General features: G+C 35.3%; 2 protein-coding genes across 3 annotated transcripts; both read left to right on the top strand.

The window, feature by feature from the left end:
- Nucleotides 1-338: 338 nt before the first annotated feature.
- Nucleotides 339-2,220, top strand: LOC133829460 (uncharacterized). Of its 2 annotated transcripts, XM_062259189.1 has the most exons (4): nt 339-542; nt 652-799; nt 1,659-1,717; nt 1,958-2,220. In XM_062259189.1, the coding sequence occupies exons 1-4, from the start codon at nt 384-386 to the stop codon at nt 2,060-2,062; spliced, it is 471 nt and encodes a 156-aa protein (XP_062115173.1). In that variant the 5' UTR covers nt 339-383; the 3' UTR covers nt 2,063-2,220. The 2 variants fall into 2 exon arrangements, with proteins under 2 accessions (XP_062115173.1, XP_062115172.1); XM_062259188.1 differs by having other exon boundaries at nt 1,659-2,220.
- A 7,564-nt stretch (nt 2,221-9,784) lies between these two features.
- LOC133833025 (protein FAR1-RELATED SEQUENCE 5-like) lies at nt 9,785-11,548 on the top strand. The gene has a single exon (XM_062263289.1). It carries the CDS (start codon nt 9,785-9,787, stop codon nt 11,546-11,548), a length of 1,764 nt encoding a protein of 587 aa, XP_062119273.1.
- Nucleotides 11,549-14,452: the final 2,904 nt, after the last annotated feature.

The raw sequence follows: 14,452 nt of genomic DNA on the forward strand, positions 1-14,452 counted from the left end.
GTGTACCTGTCGATGTTACTTTGGTTCTAAATATTGCCGAAAAGGTATTCCAAGCCTTCCTTATGCAAGTTATTTATTTTCTTTGAATAATTCACTTATCTAATCATCTGTTTTTGGGTATGAGTTAACTTAGATCCTAGTGCCTATGAAGGACATCGAATACAATCACTGGATACTGGCTGTATTGGACATTAAGAGTTCCTCTGCATCGTATTGGGACTCCATGTCCACTGCACGCGCAAAAAGGCATAGGATACATATGCTTAGCACACTGGTACGCGTGTCTTGTCAATTTAATATTATTGATGTTAAATAATGGATAAAGTATATGTACTATTTAATTCTTATTACAGTTGAAGAAGCTTGATAAGTTGCTGTTGAGGATGATGGATGATGTGCATTCTGGCCGACCTGTTTTTGAAGTTTTCAATATAGTGCCTGCCGGAAAACTCCCGCAACAGGACAATGGACATGATTGTGGTATTTTTGTCATGAGGTTTATGGAGTACATTGCATCCGGAAAATCTCCTCCCTCGACCTATGTAGGTGTCTTGACCTTATATTTTTATTTTTGGTTAAACAACCTATGCACTGTGTTTAGAATACCGCGTTACTATCTTAAATGTATGCTTGCCTGCTTCTACTTTGCAGATAGTCGACCATAATGAGAGATTCCGATTTGCAATTGATATTGTCTTATCGGAATCCAATGGCCTATTTTGGGATGTGATGCATGATGCAACCGCTTATTATGGAGTTTGTTCAAGCAAAGGTGGTGAATCATCAACCTTAAAAGAAGGTAAGTGTTTTCCCCCAAGACGTGATGCTTCGCCTCCAACGCTTTCAACAAAAAAATCTAGACAGCAACACTGGTCGAAGCGTGGAATGAGAAAAAAGAGGAAGTCAATGAACTAAACTTGTATTTACATATTTTGTCTTCATACTACCATGCCATGTTTAGACCAATTAGCTATTACACTATTAATTTCTTTGTGACTATACAATAGTTGGGTATGCATGCTTCTCACATTAATGTGTGTTATGTGGTTTATTTTTTGATTATTCACTCTTAAATAGGAAGGCATTATTGGGACATATAATGCGAGTATCCATCAACCATATTAGTAAAAACCAGACCTGTGTTATGTGTACTGCTCAAATATGCAAAACATAATCCTGTCCTTTATATTTGCTGGAAAGATGGTCATGTACTTGAATTGTCAATTTTCACACTCTATTTCTCGTTTTATGTGAACTTGCACTTTTCTTACGTAGCGTATCACATATATTACGTTAGTGCAAACACTTAATAGGAGCTCAGTACATTCATTTGCACTCTCTCACTACTTTAACTGAATTGCGAACACGCTCAATTTGCTAAGAGGTTTCTATACATTAGACTAGATCAATTGTATAGATTTTAACACCCGAAATCGATGAGGACCACGAAAATAGCCTGGCTTAAATGTAAAAAGTTCAGGAAACTAGCTTTTGCAGATGCAATCTCCAAAATTAAAGTGGTAATTGATACAACCTGATTCCTAGTCTTCATTGTTCATATTTCTAATTGTTTGGTTTGTATAATTACTCCAATTCATGTTTTTTTCCTTATTTCGTACCAATAATGGAACTAATTTACATATATGTTGAATGTGTAGTGCATCCACTTGCTTTGAGGACTACTTGCTGGGAATTTGAAATTGTTGTGGAGGTAAAGGTAGGCTCCAACATTCCAAAAAATACCTTGCTTGTAATTTTACTTAAATGCACTAGTGCAACCATATTAAATATGGTTTATGGTATATATCCTTCTGTATGTTGTACTGATGTTTTTGTAATATTACATAATTCTTGGGGAAACAGGTGGGTTGACTTGTACATAGCAGAGATTTAAGTTAGCTACAAAATAATTTGGCTCTTTTTTTTTTTTAGTTTATAAATTTTTTTATTATTACAGAACCAGAGATTACTAAGAGAATCTGACATTAGGAGAGTGAATAAGGAGGAAGTACTTCAACAAGGAAATTTGGAACGTTCTTCCATGATATACGTTAACGGTTAATAGGCTCTGGCAACATAATGAGTGCTTCAAGTTCATGAGTATGGTTGTCAACTAAAATTAATGACATTCGTTGCTTATGTTATACTACTGTTTCTTTCAGAAAATCAAATTGTATCATGTAAATATTGAAATTGTTTACTAAAAAGGGGATTACTTGAATGAATCATTAATTTATTGAATGTATTAATTTTGAATTTTATACATCTTCTTCCGTAGCAGAACACAGATACATTCATTGACTAATTATTTTTTCCTTAAATATTGTGAATCTCTATTTTCTTTGAAATGTAAACGTATTGTTTACAGTGTTATTGAAAAAAAAATAAAGAGTAAACTCATTGTTTACAGTTTACAAGAAACCAATATTTGTCGATACAATTGTGTTAAACTAAAAGCTTGACGGTTAATCTTAATTTTAACAATTTACTTGAAAAAATACTTAATACCTTGTTCATGTATTTTTTGTTTTACGATTTCGGTTGGAAAATTTCTGAAATAGTAAACTCATTGTTTACAAATTTGTTAAATCTGATGATTAAAGACTAACTAGTTTGTGAACTTTGTGATTAAATGATAAACAACATGTTTTTCTTTCTTTATCAAGTTAGTAATGAGGGTAGTTTTTGAATTGTCTCTTCAAAAATTAAGATTTATTTAAAAAAGGGTACACATGTTTAATCAATGTGTCAAATGGGTATTCCTGGCCATTTCTGTAAATGGTGTATGCGCCACGAGAAAAGCTGAATTACATAAAAACTATAATACCCAAATGTGGGACAAGTGATGATCTTTAAAAGTTGGTGAAGATGCAGTTAAAATATGGATTTTTGGGTTTATACGGCCGACGCTCAATTTCAATGAATAGCACAAAAAATAAATTACAAAAAAATTATTTTTTAAAGACCACCATCATTGAGGTCATGTGTATGAGGTAACATGATATACAAAACCATTGAAGTCAACTTTTTTAGTAAACACGGAACAGGTAAAGCATAGCCTTCCTACAAGATATTGGCCATTATTACAATATTTGCTTCTTTTATTCTGACATATCTTAGAAGAGCATGAGCTTAATAATACTACATCCACCCACCCTAAAAATAGACTCACCTTTCCTTCTTATGGGGTAATGTGAAGAACAGTTCACATTATGGGCTCCCGAAATTGTCTTGTCCTATCAATATACTAGTAAACAGATACACTCAATTTCATTTCGCTACTGAAAGTAAAATATTTTCAAAGTTAATGTAAAAAAAAGTGTGATGAGTCCATAAATAACAAAGGAAAATAAAATTTAATTAAATATAATTTAGAAGGCCAACTTACAAACAAACATTTTAAAAAAATGTCAGCAACTTTGGAAATAACAGAGGCAACGAAAGATTAAAAATGGTAACTAACATTTACTTTAAGGAAATAATGAACATAACAAGTAATAGATTAAGCTACTAACTCAGGTACTGGCCATCCTCTTCCACCTCAAATTGGAGAGTTCACGGCCCACAATATTATTCAATCTCTCATCTAGGTATTCTTGGTACCTAGTAATTGACTCTGTTTTAAGTTGCAGCACTACTTCGGAAAGCCGTTCATAATCTTCCATCCACTCGTCCTTCGAGTACGAAGCATCCCGTGTCATTTCTTGTAAATTATTTGACTTCTCGGCAAGCTCTGCCTCTAGCCGCAGTATCTTCTCCTTCATTATTATGTTTCGTTCCTCCAAAACACGTTTTTCCCTATCAATATTTGAAATGTTGTACTCCTTCTCCCCTAATGTAGTCAGGAGATCATTAATGTAATCGACCAGATCTGCTGGGAGTGTTGTTATTTTATAGAAACTAAATTGTTTCCAATCTGGGGGGTCTGGTTGTCGTGGTGGGAGGTCATGGAGAAACTCTAAATTGCAGGAATTGATTGAAGAATTTGAATCCATGACCGAGTGCCCTTTCAAAAATTTAGTTTCAATAACTCAATATAGTCCCACCGCAGTATATCAAGAGAGATAATGGTAGAGTATAGTGTAAATGACAACCCACTATCCTGTATTTTCGGTTTATGTTGATCGGTACAAGCTAATGAAAGCCTGATGAAAGTGATATAACGTGGGCCCATGACCACCAAATGTGATCCATAGTAAAATTTTGCACGCAACCTTTGGAAACAAGCTAAAATCAAAAACAAAAATAGATAGTCAAACGTGTGGGGCCCTATATAATGATTTGTACTTGTGTGTGGATCCAATATTACTCCTGTACATTCTATTTACACGATACTAAAACATGACAGTATGGCCCTCATATATACGGAGATTTTATTTTAAATTGAAAATAATCTATGAATTATAAGTTGATATTAAGTATGGCCCACTAATAAAAGGTTTCTGATATACATGAAAAAAAAACGTGAAAATGGAAGTCAATTCCGTCTCCTTTCTTATTTTTCTCATGTACTGTGCTCCAAATAACTTCCCACGTAATAGCACTCGCAACTCACGTGACCATGACGTGCTGAAATGCAAATTCTAATTCTTCTCACGTAATACGTGATTGTTTCCTTATGTTTCTAATAATGGCATACTTTATGTAATTTTGACTGATGTGCAACCCTATTTTTGATAAGTGACAGTGCATTAACAACTCCACCATTTACAGAGGAATGCGTTCTCTATATGTATATATATGTGTGTAGGGATCGTGTTGACCTCAATTCAATCTCCACCACCCTACCTGTATACTTGGATATCCTCTCTTTCTCTCTAAAATGGACTCCACACCTTTGCCAATGAATAACATCGTTAACTTCCCGTCGTTTAATGACAATCATCTTGAGCAAATGCAATACATTAACCGAATTGTTGATGACAACATCAGGCTGGCCACCGAGCGGAACGAATGGGAGAGGAGATACAATGCGTCCAACATACAGAACACTCTCCTTAAGTCTGACCTACACTCCATCAAGATGGTGGTATTAGAGCTGAAAGAGAAGTCGGTTGCAACAGAGATGGCCTGGAGAAAGGAAATGGAATTTGTGGCAGCCGCGATCGATGAGCTCCGGAGTGGCTATATCAACATGTACCCACTATACGTCCAAACTTAGAAGCCACCTAATCAATAGATATCTATTTAGTTATATCTACTCAGTTTGGTCTACACTTACTATAAATGGAATTACTGAATATGTATCTTTTCAAGTTTTAATGGCTTTACAAGTCACTTTGCTGTAAAACGGTCTTTTGGATCGTACTTTTGGAAACTCTTCTCTTTTGTGTACCCCCTACTATGATTAAGGCTTTTTTATCAATGTGTAAGGGGCCCTTGCATGTGTAATGCAAATTATCCTCTATGTATATATTAAATGTTATGGTTTTAGTTTTAACAAGTCTTCTCCAGCTTACTTCGTATGTATTGTGTAACATCGACTAATACCCTTTATGGCCGGTTACTCCTAGTGTTTCTCAATTCCTATGGATTCTAAATGAAGGTTCATTACTAGATGGCATCTACCATTAAAAAAAACTATGTACTACCATTTACACATTCAAGAATAAAAATCTATATTTGTCATGTAAGAGCCCCAACAATTGTCACCATTTCCATTTCAACCCAACAAAGACGATTCATGTAAGTCAATCACTACACTTAACCTTTGTAATATATTAATTCGTTTTACATCGGGTAAGTAACCATTTGCTAACATGTATTTTTCTAGAGTATCATCTTGGTACAAATAATGTTCATTTGGTACAATCTGACATATTTGGTACCCTGTATTTTAAAAAGGTACATATTTGGTACCATAAACTAAAATGTAATTAATAAATTTTTACCAATTTAATCAAATTACTCGCAATCATACGAGCTACAAATTATAAATAACTGCTGACAATTTGGTGATAATGGCAAAATTTTATCAATTAGGATACCAAATATTTATGTTTTCAAAATACGGGCATCATATGAGTATTATTGCAAACAGAATACCATAACGATATTTTGCAAAAAAATAAAATAAAAGAACCAAATGAGTAAATTTCTTTTTACATCTACCACCCCATATTTTTAATGCATTTACGGTGATGTCACCTTCTATTGCTTGTTTGAGCGTTTATTAATTAACAAATTATAATTATGGAATAACATGAATGTTTGTTCATTTAATGTATGGATGAAATGACACACCATTTACCACCAGGTGTAAGGAGAACGATAATTAATGTAAGGCACAGTTGCGAAAACAAACCAGAACCATCACATTAAATGGCTCATTCAATAGCAATATATATATATGAGCCATTCACATGTTTTTTGTGAACCAAACTGATGTTGTGCCTCTCTTCGCCCTTGGATGGAAAGATCTACATCTAGTATCATAGAAAGTCACAAAGTCAACCAATGTTTACTTGTTAGTATATAGTTTATGAGCTACTGAAAGAGGTAATTTTTATGTCATGCTCATCTAAACAAATTTACGAGAAGATAAACTTACTCTATATGATTTGTAGTGTTCATTTGTTTTTAGGTGACAATTTTCACTCATGGCTTCATTATTTTCTGCACCACTCGTAATGTTCAACTAACACTCCTTATTAAGGTATACCAGCTTTAATAAAATCAATAAATCCATTCCCATGTTATATGTACATTTTCTATAATCGATCCCGCCATTTCAGAATAAAATGAAAGATATTGCCTTAATTAATTTGCCTATTAATAAAGTTGTATAGGATCTTCTTTGGGGCGGATTGTCAGGGGAATATTGTGTCCTTTGATTTAGCTACCCGTAATTGAGCAGGTGGAAGAGTAAGAAGGGATGCAAGTGTTCAGATAGCAATGGGCCACAATAACTTAAAGGTACCACTGACCCTTACTGTTCATTTAATTTGCTTGAAACATGGAAGATGTAACCCACTTTCATTTGTAATCACGAAACCATCGTTTTGTTAAGGCTTTTGTTTCACTGTTACACATTATCGTTAAGGTTGAATATAGCATCCTTAACCAAAATTTTTTTTGGCGGGAAGCAGTTTTGAGAATTAACAACCCCAGCCTCCCAGTATATATAACACTCTCGGTTAGTGAAACCCGCCACCCCCAATCCCTCGCCTTGTACCCTAGTTTTTTGCACTGAACCATTAAAAAAACATGGCATCTTCTAACTTATGCGTCAATCTATTCCCAAAGGAGGTCATAGTTAAAAAAGAGCCTGAATCACCAACCCATCAATTCCCAATTCCTTTCCATGTTGAGTCCACTCCCCCAACACCACCGTCCACTAAGAACACTGAAATGACAACCCACTCCGCTCCTTCCTCGGTTAACAGGTCAGCGACGATGTCGCTGAGTGATAATGGTAGTAAGAAACCAAAGACTAAGCCTGGTTTCCGTGGTAAGTGCAAAAATTGTATGAAAAAAGATCTTAAGATTGAGAAGCTTTCAACTTTCAAAAACCTTGCTGCTAAGAAAGCTTCAACTTTAAGGGTTAATTCAATGGACATTAAGTCTTTCCTTTTCCAACAGCACCAGATTATAGATCATCTAGGAACTATGGTTAAGCACCAAGAGACCATTAGCAGTGAGTTGTGTGTCGAAGCTAACGACTCAGGAATTAGGACGGAGATCATAGTGCTTGACTGATATTTCACATTATGATGCTTTTGGTTATAAGATCCAGTTGCATTATGACCTCACTATGTTAAATTTCATGTCATCAAGTGTCTTGCAAATGCATTATTGTTTTTTATATTACGTACGCACTCGTATTAGGTACTAAATTTACCTAAAACACTATTTTGGGTAATCCAAGTACCTTTTATTAGTAAGATAGTTGCAATGCTTTGTAGTAGGTGATATATCCTTGTTAAGGCTATCTGTATGTTATGTACTTGATGTCATTCACCTTTTAAATTAATCTTACTTCGTACAGAAACATTAGTTTGATGAAAGTCCAAAGTAATATAGCATAAAAATTACACACCCAAAGTATTTACACTCTGATTTACATTTTTTGTAAACTATGATCATTTATGTATAAGATTTCATATGGTTAATTTATTACGAAATCAGAAAGATCACCTTGGGCACCAAAAAATTGGTAATTTATCTCCCAATTTTTTATTGCATATAGTGTAATAGAAACCCATATGACATAAGAAATAAGAATATGTATAAGCCTTGTACATAAGACCAAATATACAGTTGCTAACCTGAAAAAAAGAACCCAGTAATAATTCACATGCATTCATGCTGTAGTCACCCATCCTCTTTATACATAGGTGTCATTTGTTAACACTTAAAAAAATAGTTTTTTATTTAATTAATTAAAAATGTGACAATTAAACAAAAATTATGTTTGGTAACCCTTTTTTAATTTATTAAATTTTAATTAAAATTTATTAAATTTTGAAAAAATTATTATTTTACTTTCAAAATTCGTTTAAATAGTTTTTAATTTTTCTTGTTTTTTTCTTCCATTATTCAAATCAACACATCGTATTGTTAAAAATATATATATATATATATATATAAAAGTTAGCAAACGTGTTTACTATTTTTTTTTTTTAAAAACAACAAACAAAAATAGTTACCGATCATCTTTCTATTTGTTAAAAATAAAGAAACAAAAATAAATTAATATTTATATTTTTGTGTTTAATAAATTTAAAAAATAATTTTTTTACCAAGCAGGCCCATAGGAAGTAGAAGATGTGAACATTATCCGTAGTTTTGCTCTTTTTATTTCCCACGTAAACTGAAAAGTGAAAAGTGTAGGAGGGAAACACCAACATTTTACCCAAGAAGTAACACTGACCAATATAAGTTACCTGGCCGATGTACATTTTAAGATCACAGATATAAAATTTTCAATTTTGCCTAATTTAAATGAACCCTAATTAAGAATTTGAATATAGAAATTGAAATATATTATATCACGTTTTGGCAAGTCGAAGATTAATTTAATAAAAGTCCTTTTACTAAAAAAAATTAAGTTTTTAACAACAACATCTCACAAATTTTAAAAAACAGTAGAGGGGAGATATCCTAAATTTCAATATTTAACGCCCCGAAATCTATTAAATCACGACTTTCATATTACTGAAATATTTTTTCTACTTTCCTCGGCACTTACCAAGTTGTAGTGTATTCAGGGATTTAAGATCGAGAAAACACGGAAAATATGGAAAGTAACATTTGTACAATACCGGGCCAAGTTAAATTTTTCAATAAAGATCCATAAGAACTATCAAAAGAAGACATCGTACATCAACACCTTAATACCCTTCAATAATGGGAAGATTTTTATTACACGTACTCCCAATGGATGGGGTTTAGTGTTCGAAAAGAAGATGTTCGCCGCGAGAAGGCCGATAACTCAGAGTGGCAAAGAAAATGGATTTGCTCGAAACAGGGCTTCAGAAGAGAGAAGTGGAAAAACCTAACTAACCGAAAGAAAACACCCAGAGCCATTACCAGGACAGGTTGTCTCGCAGTACTCCGAGTAAACTTGGATAGGTCGGATAACACATGGGTGGCGAAAGACTTTAACCCAATTCATAATCATGACCTAGCTGCAAAGACAGAGCTACATTTCCTGTGATCCAACCGAGCTATACCAGAATGTATAGGTGCACAGGTCATATCAATGAGGCGATCGGGCATACGCACTTGCCATATATTAAATCATCTAGCACGAGAAAGGGGAGGACGTGAGTATCTTCCATTCATGAAAAAGGATCTTTATAATTGGATTGGTCGCCAAAGACGACAGGAAGCAGAAGAAGGGGAAACAGACGCTGAAGGTGCACTCGGTTACCTAGAATGTCTCGGTTTGCGTGACCCTGATTTCTATGAAACACACACAATTGACAAGGACTTCAGATTGGCAGACCTGTTCTGGGCCGATGGAAATTGTCGTAGAGATTACAATTTGTTCGGCGAAATCATGGCTTTTGACACGACATATAGGAAAAATGCATACAACAAACCATTACTAATCTTCGTCGGGGTGAACCATCATTTCAGAACAATTGTTTTTGCAGTTGCATTGTTATACGATGAGACGGAGGAGACATACATATGGGTTTTACAAGAATTCTTAGAGTGCATGAAAAACAAGGCACCGCATGTTATTGTCACCAACGGAGACCACGCTATGGCAAACGCAATAAAGGTAGTCATGCCGCAATCAGTCCACCGTTTGTGTGCGTGGCATCTTCAGGCCAACTTAACCAGCAATGCACCTCACCCACTTTTCAAGGAAAAATTCAACGAGCTCCTTTATCAATATTGTACCGAGGAACAGTTTGAGGATACATGGAATAATATGGTCTCAGAATTCCATCTTCAAGAAAGTCGCTGGGCAAAAACAACTTACACCAACCATAAAAGTTGGGCTGAGTATTTCCTTCGGGGAAACTTCTTCGCGGGTCTTACAACCACCCAAAGGTCCGAGTCAATCAATTCCTACCTATCGCACTTCCTAACGAGCAAACTTAAGCTTAGGGATCTTGTCGGCCAAGTTGATGCAGCCATACAGAACATTCGCCACACCAAAAGGGAGGATGATTTCATCAGTAACCACACTTCGCCCAGTATACCAACAAACGTCCTCCACCAGTACTACCAACAAGTTGTCTCCATTCTTACCAGGACCATGTACGAAAAGGTGGCAGAGCAAATCAATAGTGCTCTTTCATACTCAGTTGACTCTGCAGATGTAACAGTTAACAGTCGGTCGTACTACTTGACACGTTTCCCAAAAGGACTAGTACGGAGTCAAGTGAACTACGACACTGACCATGGACACATCAATTGTACATGTTTGTTGTTCGAGTCCGATGGAATTCCATGTCGTCATATATTCGCTGTTATGAAGCACTTGAACATACCTTGCAGTCCAGACTTTCTGTTTAAGGCTAGATGGAGGAAGGATGCTAAGAGCTCGGTTGAATTGAATGGTTTCCCCCATTCTAGGGTGCCCGCTGATGTGTTGGTATGTACAAGATGGGGATCATTAACATCACGATTCAATGCAATGGGATACTTTGCGACCAAGCAAAGCGACACTTACGAAGAGGCCATGAATGAGATGTCTCGGTTGGAGGAGAAATTTAAGTCAATGTGCTTCCAATTTTGTAATCAATCCGGTGACGCAAACATTGAGCAAAATGAGAACCACTCCCACCCATCTAACAGAGTGATCCGAGATCCAGCTTTAATTCGGACTAAGGGGAGGGAACCTAATAAAAAGTCAAAAGGAAAGGAGAAGGAGCATGATGACAAGGTGGCTAACAAGAGAAGATGCAGAAACTGCAACGAGTTAGGGCACAACAGGGCAACTTGCAAAGTTCAACCTCAAATTCAAATGACTCAACAATTTCAACCATTTTCTAAGTTTCCATCCACAGAAGCAAGTGTATGTTGTGGCTTCATCCAGCCTGGAGAAAGCAATGACGATGGCAATAATGACACATCTACACCATGGTAAAATAACATTTCTGCGAGTGGCGATATTCCTCTAAATGAAAGTACGATAGCCGGCAGTCATAGTTTTGCAACGCATGGGTGAGTAGAATATATACGTTTTAAATTACTTTGTTGTTTGTGTTAATAAGCTTTATTAGGTTATGAACTTCACCCATGATTTCATATCGTACTTCTTAAAGCTGAAGAAATGAAATAATTAAAATTTTGAATATTTCGATTATTATGAACTCATGGAGTATTATTTCATATTAAAGAGCTTATTTAATCATTATAATGGTAATTATTTAAAAAGTGTAGAGTCCAAGAACTTTACTTAGCTAGTTAGATAGTAGCACCAATAGTAATAGTTGTAGTATTTTTATGACTGTGGATTTTGGTTCAGTTTTGGATTTAGCTGGACACTCGTGGTAACACTTGTACATTTTCTAAGTTTAACCTATAGTTTTATAATATTAATTTTAACCTAGGTTTGATTAATATGACTTGTTTACTTTACAAGCCCCAAGTAGTAACGACCATTATAGTATATATGACATATATGATATGCTTATAGTACATGTTATGGTATGTTTTTAGCCTATGATATAAATTTATGTATATGATTTATGTTGTTAGATTTTCCTTCCTGAGCATTAGACTCATTCCTTTATGTTTATATGTCCAGAAAAATAGCTTTGGTGGCGGAAAGGTTCTTGGCAGCTTAGGGGTTGTGTATTGAGGCAGGATGGAATCGGTGGATTGAGTGTTTCGGTTCGATGATGAAGTCGCTTCTTAGTATTTTAAAAATTATGCTTTATATGTATTTTCCGCACTTTATTTTGTAACCCATTTAGTTAAAGTTATGATGTGTTTTTATTTTAAAAACAATGGGATCCCATATCCTACTTTAAATTTTATGTAGTTTAACATTTGCTTTTTAGTTTTAAATAAAGTTATGATGTTTTTATATGTAAGTGTAGGGTAGTGGGTCATTACAAAAAGCATTAGTGCTTTCCTTTCCAATTTATATTATAACCCAATTTCGAAGGATAATTAAATATACCAAGAAATGGATTCAATTTTTGTAACTCCTCATTTGTATCACCGGAAGGCATATATTTGGTTTATGTAGTCAATAAGGGGAGGATGTTGTATGTAACTGGGAAAATGTAAAAAACAAGATCCATGTATGATCGATCTGTAGAACAACACTTTATAACAATGTAGTTGTGAATCCTTCAATTGGCAGGGGTTCATAAAAAAAAAGTTGTACCTGCATATAGATATGGTCGTAATTGGGGGATGGGAGGTGTTGTTTGAGTATGGCAACAACCAACTTTACTTAGACTAGATGAACCTACTCTCTAGATAGGTGCACTGTCATGTGGTACTCTAACAATTTTTTCATGATGGGAAGGCTGTCCCACTAAGTCTCCTCAAGTGTAACTCTCACATTCATTTAGAGTAATACTAGTGAACATAATTCCATTATAAGTTATTAATTATCATAAGTACTACAAATGCATATTATGAAAGTTTAGTCAAATAATTTGACAAACAAGTCATTGTGACATACGCCACCTCAAGAAACTAACAACCCAAACCTAATTGAACAACACTTATAAACTAACAAACCATTCTTACTCGGTGAAACTAATGCAATGCAACGCCCACTTAGACTAACTTAGACAAGGATAGTATCATAAAGTTTTGAAGTTACTAACAATGGAGTTGTTCATCCTCTTATATCTTCCTTTTGCAAACGGACGCCGACCCTATTGTGCACTTTTTCATCTAGATATTGTTGGTATCTAGTCAATGCCTCAGACTTAAGTTCGTCCACTACTTCGGACAACCTTTGGTAGTCGTCCTTGGAAGCAATCCTTCTCAATCCTTCTAATTCGTTGCACCGTTCAACAATTTCGGCCTCCAACTCCAATATCTTCGCTTCCATTGACTTGTTACGTTCCTCCAACATACCTTTTTCAAAATTGATTTGCCAAATCAAGAACTTCTTCTCCTCCAATTTATCCTTTAGATCATTAATGTACTCTAAAGGGTGTGGGGGGAGGGTTTTTATTCTACAGTGCGTGAACTCTTCCAGTTCCGGGCGGATGTTTTCTTGATGGGCGACCTCGGGGAAAACCTCTCGATTGCATGAGTTGAATGAGGAGCCAGAATCCATAGTAGATGGTTGGTCGTAAATAAATGGGAGTTTATAGTGTTCCATACATATGCACACTAATAACATAGTCCAAACAAGAGCATAGGACATGGATGGTGTACTCTAGAAGTCATTGAGAGGTGTAGGTATGCCTAAGTGCCATAGGCGTTATGACACAAATTTTAAGTGGGACCAATACGAGGCCACACTATCATTTCTTATAGTACATTCCTGCAGCAGTGACATTTGAAATAAATGCAAGTAACAATGTAGGGTCGTGTTATGAGCAAATAAACAATGCATCCACAGAATTGGCCCCACTATGGATATTAAAATAAAATTTGGATATGACATGAAGGTGTGGTGAGGGTGGGTAGTATTTGAGTCAAAGAAGCCATAACGTGTATGAATACTCCAAAAAATGGGTGGATCCCACGACGGTGTAGTCAATTTCAAAATACTGTTGGTAGTCGGTCAATCATTCAATGCTTGGCGGGTATTGTGGGATATATGGGTTCTCAATGCACAGATACACTAATGTACATGTAATATAATAAGACAAAACTAGTGGAAACCATAATAAATTTCCATTATATAAATCCAACACTGGTATAAACACATATGTGCATTGGACTTCTGTTTTGGCGAACAGAGACATTAAGGGTAATATTTCGAAAAGATGATGGCCACCTCAGCCAACGATTCAGAGTTGAACAAACGTGACATAATTTTGGATGCGGACGCAGACACTGACGTTGGAGC

The sequence above is a fragment of the Humulus lupulus genome, chromosome 4 (assembly GCF_963169125.1).
Source record: "Humulus lupulus chromosome 4, drHumLupu1.1, whole genome shotgun sequence".
Classification (NCBI taxonomy): Eukaryota; Viridiplantae; Streptophyta; class Magnoliopsida; order Rosales; family Cannabaceae; genus Humulus; species Humulus lupulus.